Source organism: Peromyscus leucopus, chromosome 4 (genome assembly GCF_004664715.2).
Source record: "Peromyscus leucopus breed LL Stock chromosome 4, UCI_PerLeu_2.1, whole genome shotgun sequence".
Classification (NCBI taxonomy): domain Eukaryota; kingdom Metazoa; phylum Chordata; class Mammalia; order Rodentia; family Cricetidae; genus Peromyscus; species Peromyscus leucopus.
The window spans coordinates 108,969,779-108,984,525 of NC_051066.1; the positions used below are offsets into that span (position 1 = coordinate 108,969,779).

The following is a 14,747-nucleotide window of genomic DNA, read 5'->3' on the forward strand; positions in this document are numbered from 1 at the left end:
CGAACATGGCATGTGCAATTTACCTTTTAAATTCCCAGATGTTAAATAACAAACTCGCTGATTTTCAGTTGTAACAACTGCTGTGTGTGGGTTCTGCTCTTGTTACTATGGCAATAGTCACAAAGTATCTTTTAGTTCTGGAGCACTTGATATGTTCTAGGCTTTATGTTAATAGCTCACTGTTGTCTAGGTTATAGGATGTTACTGTACAGGTGGAAACATGAGATTCAAAGATGCTGGGTAACTTGCTAAAGGTCACATGCCTCCTAAATTTACAAGCATCTCTTCTGTCAGGACAGAGGCATTCTGGTTCCAGATCTTTGACCATGAATAAGACCAGAACAGAAATCCACCTTGCAAGGCAACCATTTAGAAATCTGTCCATGTTGTCGCCCGGTGCTGATCAGAACTGATTTTGGGATTCTTTTGTGAGGATTCTTTTTCAATTAGCTTATGAACCATAAAGGAATCATTTCTTTTGTGGCTAAAGCTTGCTTTTGCCCTAGGCCATGTTGCCTTCCTGATCACCTACAGCATTTACCAGATTTCAGCACTGATGCCTCGCGACAGTTTCTGAAAGGGTGATACCACCCTCTGGGGTTGAGATTTGTGACTAGTGGGGACACTCAGAAGATTCTAGGACTGAAGACAATGACAATTTCTGGTCTTTCTGAGCAGGGTCAGAATTTTATAGAAAAGAGCGTTAGTCCCTGGTTGCTGACTTTGAGGGGACACTGAGCTCTGTAAGTGCATTGTAGAGTGTTTGTTTACAGTTCAATTTATTCCTGTAGGTTTGAAGCAAGATGGAAAGCCAGGGAAAATTACAGGGACACGGGAAGGACCAGGAGCCCCTCACCTCAGTCTGGCTGGGCCTCTCACTAACTGAGAAGCAAGGACTCCAGCAGTTAACGTGCTGTGAAGGCTGCTGACAGAGATGCTACGCCTTCTGTAGATGAGTATTATATGTTCAAACAGTCCATAACCGAGGCTGACGGCCTGAGCATATACGACCGTGGGCATGGCCTTAACCCTTTCCCCAGACATCACCCTAGAATCTCTAACAAGACTGAACTTTGCCTCAGAGATGTCCTACGCACTTGCATCCTGGGCCGTGTATCAACTGTGATCTTTGGTCAAGTGCCCCTCAGCATCATCCTGTGACCCTAATTAAGTTTCTTAGCAACCCTTTAAAGACAGTAACTTTCAACCTCACAACTCCTGTATATGACAATTGTAAAAATAATTTTAAACAACGGTGATCTGAGACTCTCCCTTGAGGAACCCATCCCACACTTGGCTGTGTCTTACCTCTAGAGCCTTCTCGGAGAAGCCACACCCCTTGCTCTTGGGTCTGTCTTGCTCTCTTCAGAGTGCCTCTCTCTCTCCTGATCCTGTGCTAAAGCCTATGTAGATCTTTATTAAACCCAACTCTTCTGGCTTCCACAGCCACCTGTACTCATGTGTACATACCCACAGACAGATGGACAGACAGACAGACATGCACACGCATGCGCACACACGCGTGTGCGCACACACAAATAAAAATAAAATAACTCTTTGTTTTATAATTAAGGTTAAAGCTTCAAGCATTATCTTAATTAGCAGTTCACATTTACCTGACTCTGCTGAAGAGAAAGTCATAATCAGGGGAGCGGTGTTGGAGCTGGGGTATAGTTGTTGGTAGAGTGCTTGCCTAGCGTTTGAGAAGCCTTGGATTCATGCCCCAGGACAGCATAAACTAGGCATGGTAGTTTATGCCAAGGCAACATGAGAACATGTCTCACAAAACAAAAAACTCTAGGATTCCAATCACTTGCTTTTCTTTTCTGCTCACAAGTGGTCCTTACTGCCCAAGCCAGGGTTTTTGAGCCATCCCCTGAAATGAAAGTTTGAAGATGTGTGTGTGTTTTTTTTTTTATTTTATGTGTGTGTGTGTCTATCATGTGCCTGCAGTGCAGGCAGAGGCCAGAAGAGGGCGCCAAATCCTCTAGAGCCACTGTGTGGGTGCTGGGAGCTGAACTAGGGCCCTCGAGAAGAGCAGCCAGTGCGCTTATCTGCTGAGCCACCTCTTCAGCCCCTGGAGTGAAACCATCTTGGGGAGCATTTTTTTTTTTCTTTTGAGACAGGGTTTCAGTGTGCCACCACATTCAGCTAAGGTTACAGTTTTCAGGGATTCCTTGCTGGGTTAATTATATTTGAAAAAAACAAACAAAACCCATTTCTCACAGGAACAAACATGCATGTGAGTGAGTGAATGTGTGTGTGTGTGTGTGTGTGTGTGTGTGTGTGTGTGTCTGTGTGTGTCTGTCTCTGTGCATGTGTATGTGTGCATGTCTGTGTGTGTGTGTGTGTGTGTGTGTGTGAGTGTGTATGTGTGTACATGCACGCACATATGTATATGCATGTAGAGTTCAGAGGATAGCTTCTGGGACAGCTTATCTCCTTGCACCACAGGATCCATGGATCAAAATCAGGTCATCGGGTTTGGACAGCAAGCTCTTGGAGCCACTGAGCCATCTCTGCAGCCCTAGGACATTTTAGTTTCTTGGGGTTAATACATAATTTTCCCAGATAATTTACAATTCGGAACACTGGTGGGATTCGGTAGCCCTCGCCCTGACGTGAGGCTTTATCTGTGCACACATTCTTTGGCTTTTTCCAGCTCTCCCTGCCGTCCTCGGCGGTGTGGCCTGTTACAGGACTCTGTCCTGTGAGCATCGAGTCTGCTCGTCATTAAGATGAGGGGTGGCAGCAAATGCCATTTCCTCTGGATGACTCACCCAGCTTTGGCTTCAGATATCGACAAGCACCCACAGAGACTGCCTAGCTTCAAAAGCGCCTGACCCAGAGGCAGCCACACTCCTTGTGAAATGTTAATTTGGATTCAGTATCTTGATAGCCACATGCCCTCTTTGTGATTTCGTTTTTTGAAAGGAACTGTTGCAAATCCCCAAATGTATAAACTGCGGGTGGCAGGATTGCTAGGCATGAAGGAGCCTCAATTTTTATGATTCACTTTATTAATATGGTAGAATATAAGTTCCTTTAAATTCCAGTGCAGGTGTTGTTAATGTGGGGGTGGGGGACAAACCAGAAAGAGGACTCAGAATGCTGATGGAGTGACTCGGAGCCATCCTTTCTAGCAGTTTTCAGAAGGACAGCAGTGGAGAGCTGTCCACTGTGAAGGGGAAAAGAAGGATGACTGTCTGGGATTCAGTGAGAGAGACCAAACCCAACAAGCTTCATCAGAAAACCACTGTCGTGGCACCATACATGCCTTAACTACGGTTCCTATTGCTGCAACAAAACACCACGCCTAAAAAGCAAGTTTGGGGGGAAAGGATTTGTTCAGCTCACATTTTTATACTGCTGTTCATCACTGAAGGAAGTCAGGACAGTAACTCAAGGAGGACAGGATCCTGGAGACAGGAGCTGATGCAGAGGCCATGGAAGGGAGCTGCTTACTGGCTTGCTTCCCGTGGCTTATTCAGCCTGCTTTCTTACAAAACTCAGGACCAGCAGCCCAGAGATGGCACCACCTACCATGGGCCGGGTCCTCCCCCACTGATCACTAATTGAGAAAATTCCTTGTGCTAAATCTCATGGAGGCATTTCCTCAACTGAGGCTCCTTCCTCTCTGATGACTCTAGCTTGTGCCAAGTTGACACACAAAACCAGATGTATGTATGTACACATACATACATCTTAATAAACCTTATATATGCAACTAACAAAATCACATGCCTACTCTGTATAATGACAGCCTATTAACAATCTTTGCCTAGAAACTATAGGAGTGTGTAGGAATAGAATGAGTTAAAGTTTTACTTCTGAAATGGTTAAACGTGCTGAGTTCTGCTAGCTTCTTAACACCCCTTTCTCTTATCTTGGGAAGGTAAATGTATGGTGGCTTGAATGAGAATGGTCCCCCATAAGCACGTATATTTAAATCCTTGGCCTGCAGTTGGTGAAACTGTTTGGGAAGGATTAGGAGGTGTGGCCTTGTTGGAGGAGGTGTGTAACTGGGGAGGAGGTGGTGGGCTTTGAGATTTGAAAAGCCCATGCTAGACCCATTGTCTTTCTGTCTGCCTGATGCCTACAGATCAGGATATAAAGCTCTCACCTACTGCTTTAGTACCATGCCTGTCTGCTTCCTGCCATGGTGATCATAGACTAACTCTCTAAAACTGTAATCAAGCTCCAGCTAAACGCTTTAAGAATTGCCTTGGTCACGGTGTCTCTTCACAGCAACAGAATAGGAGATAAGACAAAATGCTTGCAAGAAACTGCCTTAAGAAATGATTACTGCATCTATCTGGTCAACCCACAGACTGTTTGCTAAGAAGGGATGTTTTAACTGCTCCCTGCAATATTTGTTCCTGCAACTGTGTCTAAGTGGTGATGGAAATTTCCACCTTCAGATGGTCCCGTGAACAGGAGTTTTGGTCACTGTTATCTAACAACCTATAAAAGCTGTAAGCAGCTCTGGATGGGTGCTGGACTTCTACAAAGTGTTAGTTTGGGCCCAACCCTCCACGAACCAAGCTGAGTCCTACTCTGGGTGCCTGCTTGGTTCCTCACTGGCCAGTGTTCCTGGAATAGTCGGCACTTTTGCTTCCATTTTGGCACTTATAAAATTGGGAAATGAGGTTTTAAATAATACACTGTAGGAAGATGTGGTTGGCTGAATCACTGTTCATTAGTATTCTCCGCCTCTCCCCACAGGATAATTCCCCACACATGTCCATTTGAAATCAGGCTTGTGTTCTGGGACAGTTAATCTTGACACCTAGAAGAACTTAGGGAGGAGAGCACCTACATTGGGTACCTTTTGGTTGCAATGATAAAACGCCATGACCAAGAACAGTTTATAGACCAGAGCCTTTAATTTGGTCTGTGATTCCAGAGGGGTGAATCTACTGTGGTGGGCCCATGGTGGCAAGAGCAGGAAGCTAAGAGAATGAACAGAAGTGGGGAGACTCTAGAACGTAAAGCCCGTTGTTAGAAACAAAGAATAAATGATCTCCGTGTTGCACAAAGGAGCATACAAAGTGAAAGTGTAACTCATCTTGGAAAATGGTACGCCAAAGCCTAAAGCTAGCAGCACGCCAGGGCAGCATGGCCCCTGCCCTTTATCCCTGACGTAGTGTAGGAGGCATGCAGGTCCTTGTGCCCACAGATAAGCACTAGGGGGACCAGGAATGTTAAAAACACGGGATGGGCCGGGCGGTAGTGGCGCACGCCTTTAATTCCAGCACTTGGGAGGCAGAGGCAGGCAGATCTCTGTGAGTTCGAGGCCAGCCTGGGCTACCAAGTGAGTTCTAGGAAAGGCGCAAAGCTACACAGAGAAACCCTGTCTCGAAAAACCAAAAAAAAAAAACGGAATGATCTCTTCAAAGGGAAAGATAGGTAACCTGTTTTCTGTGCAGAAGGCTGGGGATGTGGTTAATAGCCTGGTGACCCTTGTGCTGTCTATGTGGCCAGACCACACTGGACCTTCCCCAGACCCTTACCTTGAGACTATTTTCTCAATCTACAGAACCTATCTTTATGGAAGATGTCGCTTGTGCTTTACAAAGAGTTTCAATGTAGTCATGTCTTAAGCTTTGTTGTGCACATGGGATTGAGTCAGTTATCACCAGGAAACTTTTTTCAAACTGTACTGTGCTTAAATATGCCTAGAACAAACAACTTGAAGTCAGACTCTCCCAGTTTGAGCTAACACCAGCTACTGAGTCATGTTGAACAGAGAACTAGGTTTTTGAGTCCCACAGATCATTACTGTGCTGGCCGTGGTGGTTACAGAGATTGCCCTCCCCTCACCACATGGGTGGTGACTGCCTCTCATTCCATTGGCAGGCGCTTGACTTCACAATCTGTTGTGATTGGCTGACAGAAACACAGGGAAGAGGAAGGTTTGCATTCAGTAAGTTTGTCCTTGCCAGACTAACTACCTTTGATTTAAAAATGATAATTCTTTCATGTCCCCCAGCAAGGCTCCACCCCCTAACAGGTCTATAATCTCCCGGAGCAGTGCTACCAACTCGGATGAGTGTTTAAATGTATGGCATTTCTCATTCAAGCCACAGTAGTAAAGCACACCTCTTTAGTGAAAGGCACCTCTGGGTGTGTCTGTGAGGGCATTTCCAGAGACAATTAGATCGTGAGAGCTGTGACCCAGTGAACTGTTAAATCTGTAGAGAAATGGAAATTTTGAATCATCTGTTGGCTGGTAGTGGAACTGTAGTGGGTGGGAGGCTGGGGATGCCTCTAAGCGTGTCTTGGCCATGGTCCCTTCCTACCTCCTCTCTGGTTCCTGGCTCTGGTGCGGTAAGCAGCCTCCTCTGCCACTCACTTGTTGCCGTCATACTCCGCCCATGGCAACGGAGCCAGGTGACTGGAACTCTGAGCCAAAATGAACCTTTTCTCCTTTAAGTAATCTTCCTTCGGTACTTGTCATAGCAACGAACAAATGGACCAGCTTACATGCAAAGGGACCTCACATGCAGGGTCATAAGGAGGATGGATGCAGTCAGGGCCAGGGAGGAAGCCAGGTAATGCTGCAGACAGTGTGAGTGTCCATCAGACCTTCCTCGGGGCTTGTAGGGCTTGGCTGGAGATGGCACCCAGTTTCATTCATTCAGTGATCCTGGTCACTCCTCCAGGAGGTGGCTAGTAAGAGAATAAAGCAAAGAAAAGGGTTTAAAGTCCTGAACAGAGAGGTGTAGCACCCCAGAGCAGGGTCCCACGTTTTCTGGCAGTAGTATCTAATATACTTCAAATGATGATGTTATCCATGGAGACAGTGTATTCAGTCCTGCTCTTGTACATAAGCACACACACACATTAATTAATTAATTAATTTTTAAAGACTTTAAAATAAGAAAAGTTCCACATAATTTAAATAGCACAGAATTATTTGTTCTTGCTAAGACTAACAACAATAATAAAAATCTAGCTCATAGTCTAGAAAGGAAAATGCACCATATGACTTGGGTACCAACAGGAAGGGGGATTCATAATAAAGGTAACATAGGGTTCTCAAGACAGATCAACATGCTGTTTGTTGTGCAGTGGGTCCACTCATCCCACAATCCATTCTTTGGAAGGAGCAGGCTACTGGGGACATCACCAGCACCCTTTCCACATGGGACTGTCCTAGACACTGTAGGATGTTTAGATCCTTGATCCTACTACGTATCAGGGTTAAATGTAATATGGCTAAATATTATATTTAAACAATATAGATATAACTACTTAATATAAGTAACATTTTGTAATTACTCCCCTGACTCTCCGTAGTGCAGAAATTACAGTTCCTGAATGAGAGCCCTATAAATCTGTGCCATATCCACAAGTAGACGAGGTAGTGTTCGAACATAAGGGTACACCAATGAGAGGCGCTAAGAAGATCGCTGTTGTCCCACACCCAGGACATGAGGAGAGAAGTGACAGCTTCCCTTGCTGCCAAGGACCCAGTGGCATCCCAAAGGCCAGAGCAGCTGCATGATGGGAGAGAAGGGTGTGTGGTTGCCCCAGAGCACATTTGAAAGAGAATGGGAGGCTGGACAGCCTGGAGGCAGCATTCACAGAACTGAATAGACTCCGCCATATGTCTTTGTTTCTTTGAAGATAAATCGCAGTCTGCTTGACATTTGCATGAAGAACACAGGGGATAAGCCAGTCTTTTGGTTCTTTTGTAGACATCTCATAGTACCAGGCTGGAGAGATGGCCCAGCAGTTAAGAACACTGGCTGCTCTTGCAGATGATCAGATTCAGTTCCCAGCCCCCACATGCTGGTTCATAACCATCTGTAACTCCAGATCCAGGGTTTCCAATGCCTTCTGACCTCATCAGGCACCCCACCCACATGCGCAGACGGCCTATGCAAACCAAACAGCCACACATGTGACTGGTAAAAACAAATGCGCATGAAAACACGGACCTGTACGTCGGGCATACTGGGCAGTTACTGAGAGGACGTGCCATGTTCACTCTGAGAGTGAAGCTTTGGGTGGGAAGGTTCAGGAATTTCCCAGTGTCTTCTGGGAATCTCCTTGCTCTGCCATCCTTCCCACCAACACTTGTCGGCATCCTCTGCCTTCCCAGTGAGCAGCAGCTATCTGTGGGGGCAAACATCAAGAGACTCCTCACTCCACCACTGTGGCCCCCACACCTCCCTTCTCTACCTTTTAATAGCAAAACTATCTATAGGACAGCGACTTGCTAATATCTGGCCTTTTTTTTTTTTTTTAGTTGTTTAAAGTAGGAAGTGTTAGTGATTCCTGCTCGAGGTTTGCTTTAAAACTTAGAATACAGAGAATTGTTGTCATGCATTATTTATGTTGGGGGTTCTTGTTTGTTTGATTTGTGCTCTTGTTGTTTTGATTTTTATAAGATGGGGTTTCTCATACTCCAGGCTGACCTCAGACTGACTGCGAAGCTGAGGATGCCCCTGAATTTCTGATCTCCCTGCCTCCACCTCTAAATGCTGGGATTACGTGGGTGTACCATCAGACTAGGGTAGTGGAGGACAGAACCCGGCTTTGTACATGCTAGGCAAGCACTCTACCAACCAAGCTACATCCCTAGCCCTCAGGAATTATTGGGGAGTAAACTCTAACCTGATGCCTATCATTCCTAATCATCCCACAAATGGAGACAATCTCCTACAGGACAAAATCAAGCTGTCAGTATCGGGAAGTTGGCAGCCATACCTTAACAAACCATCTAACCTGCAGCCCTCGTTTGTAAAGCTCCAGTCGTCCCATAATGTGCTTTCTGTCCCAGAGATCCCGTTCTAAACTTCCTGTTGCTGACAGTTGGCTTGTCTCCTTTCGGTCTCCGTAGTTATCCGTCTTTTCTTGGTTTGCATGAACTTGGCACTTACGAAGAACACAAGCTGTAAAGTCATCCCCCTGTGTTTCTGACATCTGGACTAGAAAGGCCAGCATCTGCCTCTCTCCCTTTTTAGCTGCCCACGAGCTTCTGCCCAGGGATGGGGTTGCTGGGAGGAACTCAGGGAGGATGACTGACCAAAGGGCTGGCCCTAGCAGAGGGAAGGGGCATTTCCTTCGCTTTCTGTTCTTGTCTCCTTCCTCCCGCCCTTCCCTGTGATTGAGGAGCGCAGGATACAGAGAGTTATTTGTGCATAATCTTTCCTTGAATTCACTAATAGGAAAGAAAACTTGTAAGCAAGCCTGACAACCTGGGTTGATCGCTGGGTCCCACATGTTAGAAGGAGAAAACTGACCTCTGTGGGTTGTCCTCTGACCTCCACATATGAACACACACAAACACACCCACACCCACACCCACCCTCCACACCCATCCCCCACACCCACCCCCCACACCCACCCCCACATCAGTGACTACTATATAAACATTTATAAAAGAACAAATGAATGGTGAAATATTGCTGTGGGATAATGCTTTTGTGCACTGGTTTAGTAAAACACTGATTGGCCAGTAGCCAGGCAGGAAGTATAGGCAGGATAAGCAGACAAGAAAATTCTGGGAAGAAGAAGAAGGGCTGAGTCAGGAGTCGCCAGCCAGACACAGAGGAAGCAAGATGACAAGGCAGAACCGAGAAAAGGTACCAAGCCACGTGGCTAAACATAGATAAGAAATATGGGTTAAATTAAGTGTAAGACTAGTCAATAATAAGCCAATGATTGAGCTAATGGCCAAGCAGTTATAATTAATATAAGCTTCTGAGTGGTTATTTTATTAGTAGATGAGGGACGGTGTGACTGGGTGGACACAGAAAAACTTATTTCTATATCAAAATATACTTTTAAATAAATGCCTAGACAACACCTAGTATTGGGATTAATAGCTGGTAATAGCAAAGCAGTGTGTCTTGCTTTGTTCAGGCTGATATGAAATGCCATAATTAGATGATTAAAGAGTAGTCCATGGTCTTTAGAAGCCCCCCCCCCACACACACACACACTACTCCCTTGTCCACAGAGGCTGCTGCCACCAACCAATGCTGTTCTATTTTTTTCCCAACATGTCAAAAAGAACCCTTATTCCTTTGCACAGTTTCATGCTTTCTTGCCAGCTGCCTTTGAAGCAGGTGCTTTCTGGGCTGGGGTCTTCTGAGCCTTCTGACCTTTAGCAGGAGGAGCTGCCTTCTGGCCTGCAGCCTTCTGGCCTGGTCCTGTCGCCTTCTTGGCCAGAGCTTTAGCTTTCATAGCAGCTGCCCCTGCTGCTGCAGCAATGGCAGCCTTAGAAACAGGTGCTTTTGGGGGAGAAGCTTTCGGGAGAGCAGCTCTTTGAAGTTTCTTCACTTCAGTCTTGATTATTCTGTTCCTCATTTTCTTTGCCTCATGACTTTGAACCGATCAAAATCTGTCATCTTGGCTTTCCTTTCTCTGGCATCAATCTTCGTGGCCCATCTTGTGGCTGCCCATTTTGCATTGATATCTGCCTTCTCCCAAGCCTTTCATACATACTTCTGATGGGCGCTGTGTGGGAACTTGAGGATGAAGTCAGTGAGCTGCATGCACTTGAAAGGCATGGCCTGCCTCCTCACCCGAGTGCAAAGTCCATCCACTAAAGACCTGTTCTGGTCAATTACATCTACAGTCGCCACCAGCTTTCCTGCATGAGGCCCAAAGGAGACGTAGGCCACCTGGCCAACCTGCACAACCGTGTTGGTGGTGTTCAGCCACCATGCTATTCTTTATGAATTATATTCATCATAGAAGGGAATACTAAATTTCAGGTGGAAGGTAGTAATGATAGGATTTTTTTTTTCAAGTCTTCATGAGTCTGTGTACAGGAATCCCAGGCTAAGAACTGATCCAAGCTGAAAGATGCTCAGTGGTTAAGAGCACTGGCTGCTTTTCCAGAGGACTCAGGTTACTTTTTAGCACCCACATGGCAGCTCATAACCATCTGTAACTCCATGTCTTAGTTAGGGTTTCTATTGCCGTGAAGAGACACCATGGCTTATAAAGGAAAACATGTAATTGGGACTGGCTTACAAGTTCAGAGATTTAGTCCATCATCTTCATGGCGGGAAGCATGGTGGAACATAGGCAGATATGGTGCCAGAGAGGTAGCTGAGAGTTCTGCATCTGGATCCACAGGCAGGAGAGAGAGAGAGAGAGAGAGAGACAGAGAGAGAGAGAGAGAGAGAGAGAGAGAGAGAGAGAGAGAGAGAGAGAGATTGTAGGAAGTGCATTCCATCATGTGTGTGTGGCGGTCAGAGGACATCTTGCAGGAGTCAGTTCTCCCCTCCCATCTTTACTTTGGTTCTGGAGATCCACCTCAGGTCATTAGGTTGGTGCAGCAAAGACCTTTACCCCCTGAGCCACCTCCCCAGCCCAGTTTCCAATAGCTTTGACTGCCTATTTGAGCATTGGGATGCGTTTTGTCTTGCAGATAGCAGTTCTCTAAATACTGAGCAAAAGGGCTCCTGGGACTCTGAGAACTTCCGGCTTGATCCTTCTGTGAAAGGCCAGTTGGAGACCGGTGAAGAGGAGGGTGGACTTCGGAAATCGCTGGACAGCTTCTATGAAGCATTTGCCCATCCACTGCCGGGCTCTGGGGATCAGCTCTCTGCACCTGCGTGTCAGTGCCTATCTCAGACAATCTCTGAACTCGAGGGCCAGGAGAGCCAAAAGTATGCTGTCCGCAGTTTCCAGATGGCCCGAGTTATCTTTACCCGGGATGGCTGCTCTATCTTACGGCGGCATTCCAGGGAAACCCGCTTCTACCCTCTGGAGCAAGAAGGCAGCTCGGTAGAGGAAGAAGAGCCCACCCCAGGACTGTCAAGAGAGGTCATTCATTTCCTCTTGAAGCAGACCATCATGAAAGACTCATAGCTGGTACTCGTGTGAAAGTCGGCAAGGCTGGAGGGGAAATGCTGTAACTTGGCACTCGGAGTCCCTGAGGGGGTCTCCTGGCAGCTTCCTGTTTCCAGCCATTAGCTACAAGCTTTGCAGGTAGAGGCTGGCACCAGCAACCTGGTGACGGAGCCAGTAAGCCTATAGATGTACCATCCTACCACTCGCCTTGGCCAAGGCTGCTACTGACTCAACTGGGGTTCAGTCCCAGCCCAGCTTCCTTGCCTCAGCCTGTGTTCCAGAGTGCTCTCCTGGGGTCCAGGCCAGGGCTGGGACTTCGGCAGGAAATCATTTCCTTGCTTGGCTCATCCCTCCTCCCACTCACCTCCTGTGCCTCTGGGGTCTTTTCTTAATAAACTTTATATCTGCACCAGTCTACTCCTGGGAGAACAAGCCTCAGAGCACAGGCTTCTGAGAGATGAGTGTTTTGAGGATACACATTTCTGTGCTGAATCAAGGGTAACAATTATACAGAGTTGTAAATGGGGACCAATTGATTGGCCTGAAGCAATGTACAGACATAAAAATCACTTCCATATACTACGTTCCTTCTTAATCATACCTTTGGCTCCTCTCCAAAACCAGAATTCCCTGTCTGTTTTGACAGTGGGGAAGGAACATTCGGACCATCCACAAAGCTAGAATTCACACACAAAGGGGCTTCTTCATCTCTACTAGATTGCAGGGTGGAAGGTGAGGAGACAGCGCTGGACCATCCACTCAGGATGTGGGAGCACAGGTCTGACATGTAAGGGTGGTACTGTGTGACCTTGCCGATTTGTGTGTGAACGGAATAAGGAATGCTTTGCCAGGCAGCTTTTCCCTCACCGTGTTCCTCTTGCCCTTCGCCCACCGCCAGCACCCCTCTGTCATCCTCTGAGGTTTGCCCCTCCTTCCTGCCCTGTTTTTGCCTCCAGCACCCTCTGTCATCCTCTAAGGCTTGCCCCTCATTCCTTCAGCACCCTCTGTCATCCTCTAAGGCTTGCCCCTCCTTCCTGCCCTGTTCTTGCCTCCAGCACCCTCTGTCATCCTCTGAGGCTTGCCCCTCCTTCCTGCCCTGTTCTTGCCTCCAGCATCCCGAGCTGCAGTGCACATGCTTGCCCAGAGCAGGGCTCTGCTGTCACCTGTGCCCGTCCTCCAGGCAGGTGCACAGCCTGACGGGGAGCTCTGTAAATAGCTAGTTCAGGCTTGCACTGGCAGATGCTCCACTCTGCAGGTTGCATCCTGAGCCCCAGTTTGAGAATGACGTCAGCTGGCACCAGGAACTCTGAAATAGTAATTGGAAGCCTCATAGAGTTCCTCAAGCAAATTACATCAGTAGAAAGGCTTATTTCCCTCGTTTGGAGGAATAGCAAAAGTTGGCAACACTGTGCAGTTGGATTCTTTGAGAAACTCGAGGTGAAGTTTAATTGGCATGAGACTCCAAAGCTTTTCAGAAAGTGGTTTATGCAAATGGGGCAGCCAACAAGTACACACTGAAAGTCAGTACATCGGAGAGTCTCTTGGGGACTCTTGAAGGGAAAGAAACTAAAAAGAAGGAGTGGTGTGAGCAGGCTTCCGGTTCAGGGATGGTCTGAGGTGAGAGACTTCTACATGGAAATGTCAAGGCACATGTGGAGGGGGTTCCACACGGTAGGAAATCACGTGAATAGGACCTTGGGAGGTGCTCACAAATGGGGCTCAGCTTTCTCTCTCACAGGCATCATCTAATGCTCCCTCCTGTTCAACAGTCCTTCCAATAATCATGAAACTGGTGCAATTTCAAGCCCAAACCTTTAGGTTAGATGTGAAGGTTGCTGGTTTTATTGTTTTAACATGAAGCATACCAGTAGCCACCCTTAAAGAATGGTGAAAATCATCCAGCTACAGGGATACTCACAATTCGTCTCCATGGCTATCAACAGAGGGAATCTGGGTTACTCTATGCTTGTGTTTAAAGGACAACAAAAAAGCTATTTGAATCTTCGTGTTGGGAAGTAGTAGCTTCTATTTGGAAGGGAGATTTTAATATCAGGGAATGTCTGAGCTGAACTGGAGGTGTTTGGCGAGAGGAAGCCCCTGACGGTGGAGAATGTGGGAGAGTAAAAGCCAGGGTTGCCCTGGGGCAGCACCGAGTGTGGTGTGTGTTCACTTAGATCTGAGTAAGTGTTTGTGACAGGCCAGTACAAGACATTTGATTCCCTGTGGTCTTGCCCCTTAATTTGATTTCTGTGAGGATAGAGAGGCATTTTCCATTTACCTCTGTGAACCTTTAATAAAGACTAAGATAAGAATACTGCAGCCCAGGCCTTTGGCAGTATTGCTTATTTCAGCACTGAGGGTAAGTTCATGACATCTTATCATCTCATGAACACTGTGAGGGGACTTACGATATCATCTGTGATGTTTTCCAGAACCACAGAGCCTTTGTGAGGGTCACTTTGTTCCAGAAACATCAAATCCTGAAGATGAGAACTGCGAGCTGAATCTGAGGTTCATGGCCTGTGCTCGGGTTATTGGCCTGGGTCTCCAGGTGACTCATGCTCAGGATTGAAACCTGGGAGCTTGATCTGCTCAGCCTGCTCTCCTCTGCTGAGTTATACCCAAGCCTCGATGATTTCTTTTAGGGAACATGTGGCCGATTATCAGTAATTTCAAAACAGTACAAAAACAAAAACAGCAATTCTTTTTAAACTTGTAAAGTTTTTTTTTTTTTAATGTTGTATTGGATCACAGTTACAAACAAAAGTGCATACGTCCTATATGAATGTCTCAGTAATTCTCACAGGCTGAACCCACCTGTACAACCAGAATCTTCCTTGAGATACAAGATTCGTCAGCCCGGGGGTGCCTGCTAAGGGGAGGATTCCATCTATAGAGTTGGTACTGACCAGTTTTCTCGGGGTGCT

At 46.7% G+C, this 14,747-nt stretch overlaps 1 protein-coding gene and 1 pseudogene across 3 annotated transcripts in view; one reads left to right on the forward strand and one right to left on the reverse strand.

Annotated features, from left to right (window-relative positions):
- The window catches only part of Shld1 (shieldin complex subunit 1), a 68,034-nt gene extending 53,895 nt beyond the window's left edge, over positions 1–14,139 (forward strand). For 2 of the 3 annotated variants that reach the window (XM_028878630.2, XM_028878632.2), the window contains exon 3: positions 11,396–14,139. In XM_028878630.2, coding sequence (XP_028734463.2) covers positions 11,396–11,838 — 443 coding nt within the window. In that variant the 3' untranslated portion in view covers positions 11,839–14,139. The remainder of the gene's footprint in view (positions 1–11,395) is intronic. The other variant, XR_005091410.1, reaches the window with a different exon arrangement.
- On the reverse strand, positions 10,012–11,227 carry LOC114699459 (annotated as a pseudogene).
- Positions 14,140–14,747: the final 608 nt, after the last annotated feature.